At 33.1% G+C, this 16,280-nt stretch overlaps 1 protein-coding gene across 2 annotated transcripts in view; it reads left to right on the top strand.

Annotated features, from left to right (window-relative positions):
- Nucleotides 1-13,595, top strand: part of TRIP11 (thyroid hormone receptor interactor 11) — a 46,527-nt gene extending 32,932 nt beyond the window's left edge. For both annotated transcript variants that reach the window (XM_058162577.1, XM_058162578.1), the window contains 5 exons: nucleotides 5,765-5,846; nucleotides 7,127-7,241; nucleotides 7,514-7,639; nucleotides 8,299-8,431; nucleotides 10,305-13,595. In XM_058162577.1, coding sequence (XP_058018560.1) covers nucleotides 5,765-5,846; nucleotides 7,127-7,241; nucleotides 7,514-7,639; nucleotides 8,299-8,431; nucleotides 10,305-10,516 — 668 coding nt within the window. In that variant the 3' untranslated portion in view covers nucleotides 10,517-13,595. The remainder of the gene's footprint in view (nucleotides 1-5,764; nucleotides 5,847-7,126; nucleotides 7,242-7,513; nucleotides 7,640-8,298; nucleotides 8,432-10,304) is intronic.
- The last annotated feature ends 2,685 nt before the right edge of the window (nucleotides 13,596-16,280 follow it).

Here is a 16,280-nt window from a genome sequence, read left to right as displayed (position 1 = left end):
CACTCCTGGCTCATATTTAAGTGATTGTCACTAGGAGTCCAAGATCCCTCTTGCAGTTACTATTATTGAGCCAAGTACCACCTATTCTGCGTATTTGGTTTTTCTTGTCTAAATGTACAATCTTACTTTTCTCACCACTGAATTTCATTTTGTTAGATAGGGTCCAGTGTTCAAGTCTGTCAAGATCTTTATGTATCTTGAGGAAGTACCACTGCATTATTTCCATATACTTTGATGAATACATTGGCAGTAAATAAAAAGACTCCTTTTGATTGCTAACTTTTTTCTGAACAGCATTAGAAAATTACACATATTTTGTGAACGTTGTTTATTTTTATTAGAAAACTTCCAAAACAACAAGTAAGGTAAAATAGTTTCCTTAATTCTGTACCGCATAGAAATTCTATTGATCATTAAAATTAAGACATTTTGTCCTTGTAAGAAAATGGGAATGGGAAACTTGCTTTGTGAGGAATATAATCTGATCAAACTCCAACAATTTCTCATAAATAATATTTCATCAAAAAGGAAATTCTCTGTTTTCAACTTTTTTTTATCTACTCCAAATACAAATATTTCGGCAGATGAGAGCCAGGAATATTGGTACAGGTATGTGTTCATTTGGTCTGTTGAGATTCATTGAACTTGTGCCACAGTGCTGTTTAATCCCTGCTCCCATTACATTCCTCTGTCAGGAAATATATTCTACATACATAAAAGGTATACATACCTTTTTCAGAAGTTGAAAAGACCCTATTAATATTGATTCCTGCTACATGAAGTGCTTTCATTAATTTAAAATTGGGTAGGCAGCATGTTGCCTTCCATGTGTTTCTGAATTCTATTTTCCAGCATCTGTTATCATTGGCCATTCTGGTTAAACAACTGGATTTGAAGCTGAGAGTAGGGCCAAATGTGGTCCATAGTTGCTAAAATGTAGTAACAATTACAAGTATTATATTGATACAATGAAATATGTATCAATATCTCCTTTCCACAAGAAGAAACCTGTACTAGGTAGCTTTTCTATTCAAAAAATATGAACTCCTAGACGAAAATACAACCATTTCAAGCAGACCCTTGGCTGTACAAATATAGTGAATCCACTTGTGCATTTGCCTTTAACTTTGCCTCCTTATTTTTGGACTAAATATGCTGAAGTGTTGATAAATGCTGTCATAATATATTTTATTTACATCTTGGCCAGACAGTAGAAAGATTTGCCAAGAGAAACATTTTTTTTTCAAAAATGAAGCCAGTTCTGCTTATCTTAGTATTGCAAATATATATGTAAGAATAGCAATGCAGACTAACTTATTTTGCATAAGTCAAATGGAGATGGTTTCTTAATAGTCCAATTTAAATGTACTCATATGGACTTCTATTTTAATAAAGTATAACCAAAATTCTCTTTATGGCTTAAATATAATAAGCATTAAAGGCACAATAATCTGCCTTAAAAGCTCTCTTCTCATGGCTAATTCATTATTATGCTAATTTCCTGAATGACGATTCTTTCAATCCAAAATGAGAATATTTTCAGGAGAAAGAACAGCTTGCAAAAAGCCAGATTGCATTTTCATCATTACTTACTCTCAAAAACATTAATTGTTTTGTTTATTGTCCTTTAAAGAAGGCAGTTACCTCTACTAAAAAAAAGTAAATAAAATCAAAGTGCTTTACAGTAATTCAAATCAGTTCAAAGCGTACAAACCATGTCTGGATTATACTGAGCAAGATACTATTTCACCTTACCTTCATGTAATGCACAGCTGCTTTGATCATTAGATATGAGAATAGTGTTTGTGGTCTGTAAAGCAGTTGGGGATGTTGGGCAATTTGGGATTTGGCCACATGAGATCAACAGCCACTGCACGAGAAACTGTGATGTTTATTGCTTAATTGCATAAACATTGCCCTAAATTCCAGCTGTGTGTTTTCAGTTTGTACTTTAATGGGATATTAGCACGTAAAGCACATAGTACATCCTGCAGCCAAGTTTCACTGTGTTTCATACCCATTGTTTTACCTTTGAATTGCCCTCTTGTAATTGGCACGCACAACATATTTTAAGTTATGGGATATTCTTTGCTGTATCAAATCTTATTCTGAGATTTGTAGATCAGTATGTCAATATTTTCAGCAAATAAAATGGCTGGGATTTCCTTCTCAAAGCGATATCACAGAACAGATATATGGCCCAGCAGTTGGACAGGGGGGAATGTTCTATAGCAGACCTACCAAGCTAGTTGGAGATGAACAGCTCACTGACATGGATTTGATGAGGCTCCCCTTTCATATACCTTATATTGCCTTTTGTTGGATTAAGAAGGAACATTTAAAGTACCTTTGACCTGCCTCAGTAGTAGTATTACATTGAAATGGCGGTAACGTTATGATGTTATGTCTTCTGCAAATGGTCAGTGAAGCAACTTTGTGCAGCAGCAAGCAGAACGTGTGCCTGAACTCAGAGGCTGGCAGTTCTCAGTGCAGTTGAGCTATTCTATTCTGTAAGGAAGTCATTGGCCTTAAGCCTAAGGAAAAGGGCAAGTGCTCCTTTTGAATACACAAATATTCAGGGCACAGGACAAGCTTATCCCACAGAGATATGCCATAACTTTGCACTGTATAGGAGGAGAAAATTTACAAAAATACTTCAGTAAATTACTGTGAAATAGACAAAGGAAGAACAATACTCCATCTAGCCTGTTTGTTGGTAGTTTCAGAGCTATTAAAATATACTAGAGAACCCATGCCCTAGTGGGCATTGTTTCAGAGATATTATCTTACCTAAACAGAGATACAATCAGCCACGACAGGCAAAACAGTGGGAGCAGAAACTGGTAGTTCCTGCCAACTTCTCCATTGAGTTTCCTTGTGGGAATCTGGAAGGGATGATCAAAAATCTTCTCCCTTCCCTTCCCTAAGCCTAACATAAACAGTTGCCAGCAGGCAGGTAAGTGGCTGTTCCTGGATGGCCACCTGAGATCAGCAGCTACTGCACAAGAAACTGTGCAGAGAGGGAGCAAGGGATTGGGTGATTGACTGGGAAACTGTTAAGGAACGTTGAAATGAAGGATCCAGTCTCCATTGGTCACCAGGACCAAAGATTTATTATTCCAAGCTTTCCAACTCATGCTGGAGCCCATCATCTGGGAACTTCTCTCTCTCCAGAATATGTGCACAGGGCAGCTCTATTTCCACGTATTCTGGAGAGAGAGAAGTTCCCTGATGATCATCTCAAGCACAAATTAATATTTGGTCCCACTGACCAATTCATATTGGATCCTGTAACATTATCCTGGGACATGTATATGTACTGTCATTCATTAAAAATGAAAATCACATGACCACAGCAACAGCCAATAGCACTAAAGCAGTCACAACTTTCCCAAATTTCATTCCTTTGGGAATTGTGGGTCCCGGATTTTGGACATAATCTGTAACCCTTTTAAGGTAAATTGGTTCAGAAATTGTTACCCAATGACACACCGTTTCGCCCAGTTAAACATCATGGCAATGATTGGGAGTTAATATCTTTCAAATTTTACCTTTAACTAGTCTACTTTTTTTCTTTTTTCAAGTAATGGAGACTTTATTCAAAGACTATTATTTGCACAAGAAAACATATAATATCGTGTTGAATAGTAGCCAGATACATTCCTAGACAAGGTTTTCTTGGCCTGAACTGCTGAAGGATTTTTAAATTGATTGTTTTGGCACCAGATATTACAATTGTGGAAAAACAAAAGACATACTAGATTTAGATTTTTGAATTTCCATAAATGGTTAACAAATTGAAAGACAATATTTTAAGTGTCTGGGTCAACAGAATTTTTGAAATTTAGTCCTGTCTAACTTATTGTCATTGATAAAGTATTATATCAATTTCTGAATTTCATCATGTGATAGAATAAATTGAGGGAGGCAGATACTTATTAATTAAATTAATTCACTTGGTAAGCACAGGGCACATATAGAATTGTATTGTCTAAAATTTATAGGAGTCAACTACAAATCTAAGTATTTTACTACTCTTTGTTGTTGTTAGTTGTGATGTCATGTCCGACCCATTCTGACCCCATGGTTCATCCAAGCCTTCCTGTTCTCTACCATTCTCCAGAGTCCATTTAAGCTCACGCCGACTGCTTCAGTGACTCCATCCAGTCATCTCATTCTCTGTTCTTCTTTTGCCCTCAATCATTCCCAGCATTAGGCTCTTCTCTAGTGAGTTCTTCTTTCTCATTAGGTGTCCAAAGTATTTGAGTTTCATCTTCAGAATCTGGCCTTCTAAAGAGCAGGCAGGATTGATCTCCTCTAGGACTGACCTGTTTGATCGCCTTGCAGTTCAAGGGGCTCGCAGAAGTCTTCTCAAGCACCATAGTTCAAAGGCCTTAATTCTTTGGCATTCAGCCTTACTAATAGTCCAACTTTCACAGCCATACATTGCAACTGGGAAAACCATAGCCTTGACTATACGTACTTTTGTTGGCAGGGTGATTACTATTCTAGAGATGCATTATTTATACTGCTGCACTAGTGGTATTGTCAACTAGACTCGTTTGGAGCTCAGTTGGGACTCTACAGCTCCTTTATCTGTTTGATCATGTGTCACTTGGCTTTTAGCAATGGCGTGGATAGATTTTTCGCCACAACAGCCTGTCCTTAACCTGGTCTTCCAATGACCACTCTTGCCACTATTTTAATACATTGTTTGTGAAATACAGTATGTCACCCTTGAACACATCAGCTTTATAGTTATGAATTTTACAGTGGTCCTTTTTTAACGATTTTGTTAGATCTGTGAACTTTTTATTCTATAATTTATGAGATTGTTAAAAAGCCTTGCTCTTGCTTCATGCAGTTTTATTTAATGCTTGCAACATTTGCCAGTGTTTTGAATCTATCTTCTCAAATGACAATTCTCCACTAGATAGGGAATGGGTTATATCTAGTTTTGACATTGGGTAACATTTGGAAGAGAATTGGAAATGCACATGGAATGAGAAAGAAGACAATTTCAACATCACTAATGTATTTAATCAGAAACACTTTTTTTTTTTATGGAGTGAACTTAATTTTCTTAATTTTAGTTAATTTAACCAAAACTGAATGAGTTTTATAATCTCACACCTTGAATGTATACTCTGCTGTTGGACAGAATCTGACAGATTCTAAATAGTGAAAAACACAGCACAAAAACAAATCTATGATAATAAAAACAATTAATAGAAATTGTAAAATGTGCTTGTATAAGATAGCTTTTCGAAATTTTCTGACCGTTAGAACAATTAATCAGTGGAACAACTTGCCTGCAGAAGTTGTGAATGCTCCAACACTGGAAATTTTTGGAAAACGTTGGATAACCATTTGTCTGAAATGGCGTAGGGTTTCCTGCAGTGGTGGGATTCAGCCAGTTCGCACCACTTCGGGAGAACCGGTTGTTAACTTTCTGAGCAGTTTGGCAAACTGGTTTTTGGAAAAATCACTACAGCAGAGAACCGGTTGTTAAATTACTTGAATCCCACCACTGGTTTCCTGCCTGGGCAGGGAGTTGGACTAGAAGACCTCCAAGGTCCCTTCCAACTCTGTTATTCTGTTCTGTTCTGTTCTGTTCCGTTCCGTTCCGTTCCATTCCATTCCATTCCATTTCTATTAGCACATATCACATTTTTAAAAAAAAATTTCCTGCTGGAAACTCAGCTAATGCATCTCTTTTTCTTTATGTCTTACTTAATACAATTAATGTGACTTATTTCTCTAGGTGCAATCAAACAAGAAATGTTGGAAGATGCGCAAAATAAATTAATGAACCTCATAAATAGTACTGAAGGAAAAGTAGATAAGTGAGTATTTGTTTTTCCACATTGTATTTTACTTATAAATACAAATTCTTTATTTTGAGAGGCAGCACAAGTTTGTAAAAATAAAACATAACTAATTTTTAAATGGTCTTTAAATATTGTACACTATTAAATACATTATTCAATATGTCCAATTCATTAAAGTGGTCTTAATGGGAGGGATGACAATAATTTAAACAGAAAGAGAGAGAATATTTTCCGTCAATGTAATGTTTTATTAACAGGGAATACCGTATTTTTCGGAGTATAAGACGCACTGGAGTATAAGACGCACCTTAGTTTTTGGGGAGGAAAATAAGAAAAAAGCTGATTGGCAGGTGGATTGGCCTTCTGGAATACCCCCAATCAGCTGTTCCCAGAGGTGAAAAAAAGCCTCTGAAGCTCTGTTTGGGGCTTTTTTTCTGAAGCTCCATACGGAGTATAAGATGCACCCAGATTTTTACCCTCTTTTTTGGGGGAAAAAGGTGTGTCTTATACTCTGAAAAATATGGTAATTTAAGAAAGTTAACTATAAATAGTTTAATTAGTTGACAAGAAATAAAATACTGCACTTCTAGGATGTTGTGTTCCTATGTAATTTTCATATCAAATGTGATATTTGTTAGCAGTAAATATTTGCAAAGCTCTGCGTGGAAGTTCTTCATATTTTTCATGATAGCCATTAATTTTAGTGCAAGTGGGATAAACTTGCATTTTTCTTCATGTATTTTCCCTCAGGCTAATATATTATCAGTGGCCCAGAAAAGATGAATTAGGGTTAGAGTATAATCTTATGACATGAAGCAGGCTTTTCTATCACCAAGTCAATTGCACATGAGCAATTACCTCTTGAAATAACGTGCATTCTTGACGAATGTATCTTTTCTTTTATGTACACTAAGAGTGTATGCATCAAGACAAATTCCTTGTGTGTCCAATCACACTTGGCCAATAAAGAATTCTATTCATCACATAGGCGACAGTATACAAGACTAGTATATCCAGTTCTGTGCTTGACACAGAATAGGATAACACATAATCTTCATCCTTCGTTTCCCTGTCAAAATTGCTTTCAAATACATCCATGTTCTAATCTCTAATTTAGAAATCCTTTCCATTCCTCTTAAGCTGCCTCCGCATTATAATTTATATTCCTCGTTATTTAAAAATAGCATTAGGAGAGATACACAAGCATGGTAAAATACATATTGTATACTTCCCCAACTTCTTTTCTCAGATTTAAGCCACTTTAAGTTATATTTGTTTTATCTTCATTTTAATAGAGTCTTGATGAGAAATCTTTTTATTGGGCATTTCCATACTCCAAAGAATAAGCGTCATGAGGTACTAAAGCTAATGGGAAATATCCTAGGAATACAAAAGGATGAACTGGAGCAGGTAATTTTTATCGCTCTTTGTGTTTTGTATATTGAGACAAAAGTTCTTCCATTTTCTAGCTGTAGATCCTGATAAAGAATGGGAGAACAACAGCTAAGTATTCCATATGGGAGAGTAGATTTTGCAATCTGAAGCAATGTGGTATTTCCATTTTTTAAGCATAGACTGTGGTTGTTGTTGTTTTTTTGTCAATAATGAAAAAGAAAAGTCTAATACTCTGCTTGAAAAATAGCAAATTTCAACTTTTCCTTTTGATTTAAATTGCTTTTTAGTTATTGACTGAAGATCACAAAGGTGTTACACAATGGGTGACTGGTTGGTTTGGCGGAAGAGCTGCTGAATCCAAAAGTGTCCCCAACACACCTCTCAGACCAAGCCAACAATCGATTTTCAACAGTGTAAGTTTGTTAAGTAATTCCTTTATAGAAAATGTAGAACATTTTATGTCGTAAAAGCTGATGTTTGAGCCATTACTCTTAGACTTTAAGGGTTGAAGCTCTACTTTGACATTTTTATTTTATATTTACATTGTTGATAATTTTTGTTATATACAATTCATTCAGGATTTTGCTCAAGATCTAACTTCTTCATGTCTGTTGATTTTTACTTAAAAAGCACAAAGTAACAAAGATATTATAATTAATGAGAATCTCAGCTGATTTTGATTTTCTATTCATAGGCTCTGGAATCATGCTGAACTAAATTGAAATATTATTCCCATAATAATATACTTTTAGAGGGTTAACTGAAGTTATAGGTTAACGGAAAATCTGGTAACAGAATCAAGTATTGAATAGAGGAGGAATATCATAAACTCGGGTTACCTTCTTTCAAGTAAATATATTGGTAGACAATTTGATAAATTAAGAATATTCTTTTGGGCATTGGCCTTCATATGATCCAGGAACTTGATTGATTCCTTAAAATTAGCTACCAAGTTGTCAAAATTTTAAAGAAGGTGTCAAATTCTTAATCAACTCATTTTGAAGTGATAAGTGAAACACATCATGTCTTTTCTGAACTGTTTGCAGTACTTTAATTGGGATCATCTTTTCAGTCTTTCTCAGAACTGTTTGTGAAGTTTCTTGAAACAGAATCACGTCCAACTCTCCCCCCACCAAAACTTTCTCTTGATAACATGAAGCCTTTAAGAATGACAGGAAGTACTAGTCCTTCCAGCAATGTGGCGGGTAATGTCTCCCATTTTCATAAATGCTATATTATATTACATTGAATTTTATAATATTATATTGGATTTTCAAGACTATTTATTTAAATGGTTGCAGAGCATAAAGGGAAAGGTGAGTAGATTTAATGCCACTAATATGGCAATTTTTAATACTGTATTACCTAAATTTAGTATGTTACCAGCTCATAGAACCAGTGATCACCTCATAATAACAAATTAATGATTACAAATGAATTTTCTGATTTTTATTTTTGTTACAGGATCATGAATTATGATCTGCATTTCAAAGGCAGCAAAATAATACACAGGGTATTGAATATGGTTTTTAATGTGACATTAAAAGCTTGTCCCTGTAAAAAGAACATTGCTTGCTGCAGAGTTGCTAAAGTTTAGCACTTGTGAATGTTGGCTTTAAATTACTGTAGTAAACGTGAAAGATTTCCAGTCTGAAACCTTATCTTGAAAGTTTGTATTTTCAGTCATTTATGTTTTATATTCCTTTTGTTCTCTTGTTGCTGTTAGTATAATAGTGAAAGTACCCTATTTTGCTTGGCGATCACCCAGTTTTCTTGTCTGGCTAAATCTTTGAAAAGACAAGTTCTATTCCAGGAATTGGATTGTTGCCTTATAGAACCAGACATATACTCTCTATCCCTTAATTGTTTAGGTAATGGATTGCTTTTTATATTATCAGTAGATTGACAGCCACAAATACATTCCTCATATCAATTTCTATGAATGAAAGATTTGTGACAGTTTGTGAATCCTGTTTGTTTTAAGGAAAACAAAGTTTATGTTCAGATTTTTTAGAGAAAGCAAAGCTAAAGGCCTCAGTAGTAAACCTGGGTACATACTAATATATGAAGCTCTGAATAAGCTTCTTGGATGAGAAGTGAAACAGCTTCAAAGAAAAACCAGAAAATATAGTTGCCTCTTCAAAAAGGACCTTTGGGACAATAAATAAATTGCTGCATTTTTAGACTGGAAAACTGACTTGGTTTCAGGGCATTTGGTCCAGAAAATGGACAGGGAGAACGCAACACAAAAATTGTCTTAGATTTTTTAATGGCATTGTGTAATAAATAACTTTGACATGAAAATATGCCGATTCCAGAAACATAAATGACTAGTTTCAAAAAGTCTAGACAAACGAGGATTCAGACAGAAGTCCAAAATTAGATTGTTGGCCAATGTAAGTCTCGTATTAACTATCAGCATCATTATACATTCAATTTTTCATCAATTTCACAGTGATAAAATAACCAGAAGCATTTAACATTAACTACATTTTTCACCAGGTCTCAGCATTACAAAATTACAATTCATTTTCATAGTGAATTTTTTATAGGATTATATTTTTAATGATACCTTTGTTGTTAATTCACTTTTTCATGATTCATTATTTTCTGCATTTCATTTAGTTATATGCTTCAAATAGCTGTAAAATAAAAGGATTTTTTTTTTACTTTGTTACGATTTGCTTGTATGTGTATATGAAATGTATATTATTTTTGTCCCTCATATTTTTTAGTGCTTGGAAAATCTTTAAGAGTGTTTCTTCTTTCTTTCTCCCAGGCTTTCAATCAATTTACTGTAAAATTTATAATTTATGTCTTTTCATTGTGGAGTTATTTCTTTATATTTTGCATACCATTCTCAATATTCAAATGGAAATGTGAGATATAAACTAAATAAATAATAATGTGTTATTAATGTCTGCATGTTAAAGCTTTAGAAAGAATTAAATGGATCTTGTTGTGGATATAAGAACAGCATATGGAGTTTTAAACTGAAAACAAAACAATTGTAAAGAATGTCTTGTATGCTGTTGTAATAATTAACTGTCTTACTGTGTTTTGTATTAAATGCAACAGGCTCAGGAACCAGTCGAAGACCAGATATAAGTCCATTCCTTGCGCCTCGATCAGCAGCAGTTCCATTCATCTCTCCAGCTAATCTTGGAACTAGCGGATCTGGGCATCTGCTTATGAAACCCATTTCAGATGCCTTGCCCACCTTCACCCCAATGCCAGTAGCACCTGATGCTAGTGCAGGTGCAGTCTTAAAAGACCTATTAAAGCAATAGACTTGGATGGATTGAAGAGGAAAGCACTTTAAACATACTATACTGTATTGATCACAAAGAGGCCTTTTGTAAAAAGTTGTTAATTTTCAATAACTCTAAAAGTAAACTATTGTACAGATTTTAAAAAAAGTATTGGCGATCTAAACCTTTTATTCATAATTCTTCAACTATGCAACACCAGTTTCTACATACTGCTGTCAGTCTAATCACACTTTTCCCCCCTTTCCTTTTCCTCAATAGGCATTTGCTGCTCGTGTTATTTTAATGTGTCTTTATGTATAAATCCAGCTCAATGGTGATAGAAATAGATGGTTTGCAAAACCCATCTGATTTAGTAAAATACCACTGTAGCTCTTCCCTCTCACACCTTAGAGGGCCTGGAATGATCAGGCAGGAACTATCTTCTGTTACATGTGATATCCCAATTCAGTCAGATTCTGATCTAATCTGGAGCAGAATTCTGTTAAAGGAAGAACTGCATATTATCCAATTACAGTATCAGTCTGGAATATTTTTGTGATTGGAATTGGATCAAAAGAAATGATAAAGGGACATGAATCAACTGATCAAGTGTATTTGGGGAGCATAAAATATTAAAAATAAGATCACATAGCATCATCTCTGGATAGTTAAGATTAATACTTGGCTGAGATGGAACATATACATTAGGAGGAATTAGCTTTGTCTTCATTCTCTCTCTTTCTGCCTGTCTCTCTCTCTGTGTGTCTTTGTTTCTCTCTCTCTCTCTTTCTCTCTCACACATACACCATTCTTGAACTCTGACATAATTGGTTGTAGAAAAAAAAGTTTTCTTAAAGTTCTGCAAGAACTATAAATGCCATTATTTTTTTGTGCAAAATGCTTCTGAATTCTTATTTATGAGTTACCCTTTCCAAACTATGACCATTAAGGAGTTTGTGGACATTTTTCCATTTTCTGCAGACCATATTTAGTGGTTGACCACTATTTAGAAACCTGATATGTAAATTCATGATGTAAGAATGTTTAACATAAAGTACTGTAATGAGTTAAAATGTATATTTAAGAGATAATCATTTATATTCATAAGTTTAAGTGAGAATTTAAGTATGAATATATGTATAAAGCTGCAATGAAGGATGATGCTTAATCCAAATATGTAAATAAGCCCAAATAAGAACAAATAGATTTCTGCAAAACTATCTGTACAGACTTGTTCTTTTCCTTTTGGAGTAATTATTTGAGACCCATCACATTTTTACAAAGTGTCTTTTTCCCATAAAACTATAGCATTATTCTTATGATTAGGATTAAATGAAAATTTTACATCAAATCCAATTAGTTATTTTTGTTGTCAAATGGTTTATATCAACGGAAGAGGGGTGTATCCCTCCCCTTCCCCAAACAACCCCCTTATGTTTCACAATATATAATGGTGAAGTAAATGGAAGCGGTGAGTGGTGAAACAAGGGGAAGGAAGTAAAAAATAATATTATGTTGAATGAACAAAAGTTATTTAATAAAACCTTGGATTTGGGATAGGTGGGTTTTTTGAATTTAGAGCCTTGTTTTCTGCAATGCTTATTTTCTTCTCTGTTGTTTGACCTGATATTTAAGTATAAAGTGAATCATGAAAATGTAGTTAGATGCTTCCAAATGCATTAGATGCTCACAAATGCATGAGGAAAGTCTTTTGTTTCTATTCAGAATTCCACATCCTTACTAATTTGCCAATCTTTCAAAAGTGACCATTAATAATTGTTATTTTTTTTTACTTTCATTTTCTTAACAGAAGTTTTCATTGGTTCTGTTTTTTATACATTGGAAGGGGAAGTTTTATTCCAAACAGAAACTCAAGAATGGATTGTAGTTTAGGAACTTTATATCAATTTCTGAACAGTTAATTCTCAATTCATAAGTAATTTTTACTATCGCTATACATTTTTCTGATAGATTTCAAAGTTATTTTATATATCTATATTCTTGTGCATACATTTTTATATCAAAGTTTTTAGCATAATGTCCAGATTGTTTATTGCTTATGAATATAACAGATGATACCTAAGAACAAGTAGAAGCTGCATTTATATACTAGTTCTTTTATTAAGAATTCTGTACATTTCATATTTACACATTGCAGATACATAAATATGGGTACAAATTCAGGTTGTTGGGATATCAGCATTCCTACTTAATCTTTAAACAAAACTCAGCATTGTCAAGAGGAAGATGAAAGCTTCTCTACAATAGTCCAAAAACTAATTTGCAGAATTTCTAAGATAACAAGTTGAATGATTTATGAGATTGAAACATTTATTTTTTTGCATGCAATTTAGTGCATACAGTCCTTTATTACATATAGTCCAACCTGTTGCCCAATAGCTTGGAAGAAAACATTATTTAGAAGCATTAAATGAAAATACTAAAATAAGATCATGGTTATATTAAAGATAAATGTTCATGTCCTTTCCTGAAATAATGCTTTTTTATCATAAAAACATAGGACTTGGTATCATTAGATCAGATCTTTGCAATTCTAATTCTAGTATTTTCATTTTGCTTTGAAGAAATTCTAGATATGCAAACTTATGTCTGATTGTGGCTCAACACTGTTACAAAATAATGTTCATTCCAATTGAAAATGATACAGATGGATGACTTTCTGGATTCATATCTGTGAGTGTTCAAATACCTATACAGAAATATTTGAATTTAAATTTAGGTGCATATCCATAGGGAATGTATGTGTGGTAATACATAAATATATCTCTAGTTATAAACTCATGAGTGGTACTTTATAATTATGGTAATATATGCAGATATACACATGATTACATAAAGGACATGCTTTCACAGTAGTTTCAATGAATTTTGTTTTGTTCTTTTGTTAACAACATTAAACATTAAAAACAGTTTAGGAACTTAATCTAAAGGGCAGACAGATGATTTTAGGAAATTAATACTATGGGGCTGTAGTGTACATCCATATTTGATATTTGACAGTGATAAATTGTTTTTAATTAATGATTAATTTACAGACATTTGTTTATAAAATCACCTTGCAGTTACTGTAAATTAAGAGTGTTTTAAATAAAACAGTGTTTAAAAATAACTGTTTTAAATAAAAAAACATAGGGCAAATTTTCCTTTTCATTATACTTAACTCAGTTTTACTTACTTTGTATTAGTTGGGAAGTTTGTCACTCGATTGGTTTTCCTAATACTCCATCCTTCATATGGAACAAATATCTTGTTTAAAAGTGTCCCGAGTCATGCAACTAGAAGGGCTGAAGATGGGTCCAAAATGCTAAACTTTTATAAAAATATGAAATTGCTTGAAAGCAAAATAACTAAAATTCACATTGGAGGAAGTTTGAGGTTAATATTTCTTGATAACAGAATAAAATAAAGATTTGCTCATGTGCTTTCAACGTTCTTAAACTTCCATCAAAAATATCTTGTTGACTTCTCTATTATTTAGTGTTAATTTTTGTTGTTTAACTGCTACAAGTTACATTAATTGTACTTATCTGCATTTAAAGAAAGAGGCCATGTTTTGCCTAGGTAAATGTCATTTTATAACTTCAAAATCAATTTTATGAATACAGCATAAGACATTGGTAGTAAATGGTACCTTGGGATATTTCTATTCATACATAACAAAGACACAATATTAGGAATGAAGATGTGATAACTGAAGGATAGCCTTTTAGCAATGTCACTATTATTTTAATCCTCATACTTAAATAACAATGAATCTACAAAACAATTGGTACATTCATTTAATATGCTATCCAATAGTCCATGATTTACAGATTACTCTGGCTGGATTAATGCATTACACTAAGCAGTTTGGTTTTGTATTTTGTGTGAACCTAGTCAAACTCAAAAGTGGGGAGATGAAGAAGAAATTAGTTATCCACCAAGGATAGAAAACCTCTAACCTTATGATTCTATAGTAATGATCGAAAATCAGGAGAGCTTGGAATTATAGTCACTTTCCTTCAGATAATAAACAGTGGTCTGCACTTATTCCAAGAATCAAGACAAATTTATTGAATTTATCTTGCCGCCTATTCACCCATGGCAACTCAAGGTGGCTTACAGAATATATACAGAATTTATATTTACAGAAATTATACTGTGTATGTGGCATATAAGGGTGCTTTTAAAGGTGAGATTGTTTGAATGTGTTACAAAAAAGTTGCACTAAGCAGCTGAAGTCCAACTAGTGTCAAATGATAGGTTAATCCTATCATTTGATCTCATTCCATTGTTTTCTTTATTGTTTGGAATTATTTGTATGGCAATGTTAGCATTATCTAACATTGCCTATTTATATTTGGCATCTTCCTTTTTTTTGTTAACTTTACTGAAAGATTATTCACATAAAAAGATACTATCTGAAGATGGTAGTTAGAACTCTAGCAGTAAAAGAACAAAGAATAAAAATATATCTAAATGTAGTCCATATAAAGTAGAGTAGAGTATAGAAATGGAGTATTTGACTGCTTTTTCAGGTAAAATGTGAATATTTTAAAATTTCAAAACAAAAGATTTCTCAAAATGCATTTTAAGGTAGAATTATAGTAAAATTCAATTAAAGAATAAATTTATGTCTTCAATTATAGTATAATACTGACTTGATTTTCTTCATCAATAGTTAGTGGTTGTTAATCCACAATTTATCAGCATGGGTCGGAGGAAAATATTAATTTAAGTTTGATGTTAGCAATAATGTTCTTTGCTACAGAAATCACAACCAAAGTACTCATTACATCATATTACTCATAGAATTTAGTTAAAGTGCATAATGATTTAAAATTTCTATTGATTATTGTTAATAGGAGTCCATAAATGAAGCTTTTAAACAGTTGTTTCAGCATTTTCATTAACATACTAAATTGTTTTGTAATTTCAGTTTTAACTCTCATAAAAAGCGAGTATGTCACACAACCCACAAATGTTAACAAAATTAAATTAAAACCAAAATCTGGCTTTAAACTTCAAATATTTTGACTCATGGAGGACGTAATTCTTAATTTCAAAGTTCTTTCAAAATGTTTCTTTCAGATAGCCATCACACCTCCCAGTGTAAAAAGAAATCATCATGACATCATAATACTTTGCCCAAAGCAATACCTATTATCGAACGTAAAAGATGAGATTTTTATACAATTCATAAAACACATATTTTTGAAGAGTGGTATTCAAAAGAGGGTACAGTTATCAGTGTTTCTCTGTGAATACTAGAGTACAATCATACATAGCCTAGGACTCTGCTGTTGCTTCAGTCCAAACATTGTTCAGTCCAATACTTATTTTCCAAGTTATTATTGTTTACAATAATAAATTCATCAATTAGCCTAAAATGGTTTCAGCTGTTCTTGTTAGAAGTAGTTTACTAAAAGCAAGATCTTCTTGAATGGAATTTTTACAATCATATACAATGAAACACTTCAGAATTGCCAGTGTTTACTGTATTAATGTTCTCATCTACTTGCGGTGCAAGTTGTCCTTACAGTTGGAACCTTGCAAAACACACAGCAGGTTTAGTGACTTAAACAGAAATGCTTCAGTCACACTCTTATCTGTACCTTATCATTGTTTGCATAGATTTAGCATGCAATTTGTGTCATGCTAAATGTTGGTTACCTCAGAAGTATGGTCACTGATGATATGATGATGATGGGAATACAATATTTGCTTAACTTTGCCTTTGTGCAGTGTGAGCACAGTCAATATTATACATTTTTCATATATCTCCCTCTGTGCCATCTAGTAA

This window comes from Ahaetulla prasina, chromosome 1 (genome assembly GCF_028640845.1).
Source record: "Ahaetulla prasina isolate Xishuangbanna chromosome 1, ASM2864084v1, whole genome shotgun sequence".
Lineage (NCBI taxonomy): Eukaryota > Metazoa > Chordata > Lepidosauria > Squamata > Colubridae > Ahaetulla > Ahaetulla prasina.
The sequence above is the reverse complement of the archived record's forward strand: the minus strand, read 5'-3'. Positions and strand labels throughout refer to the sequence as shown.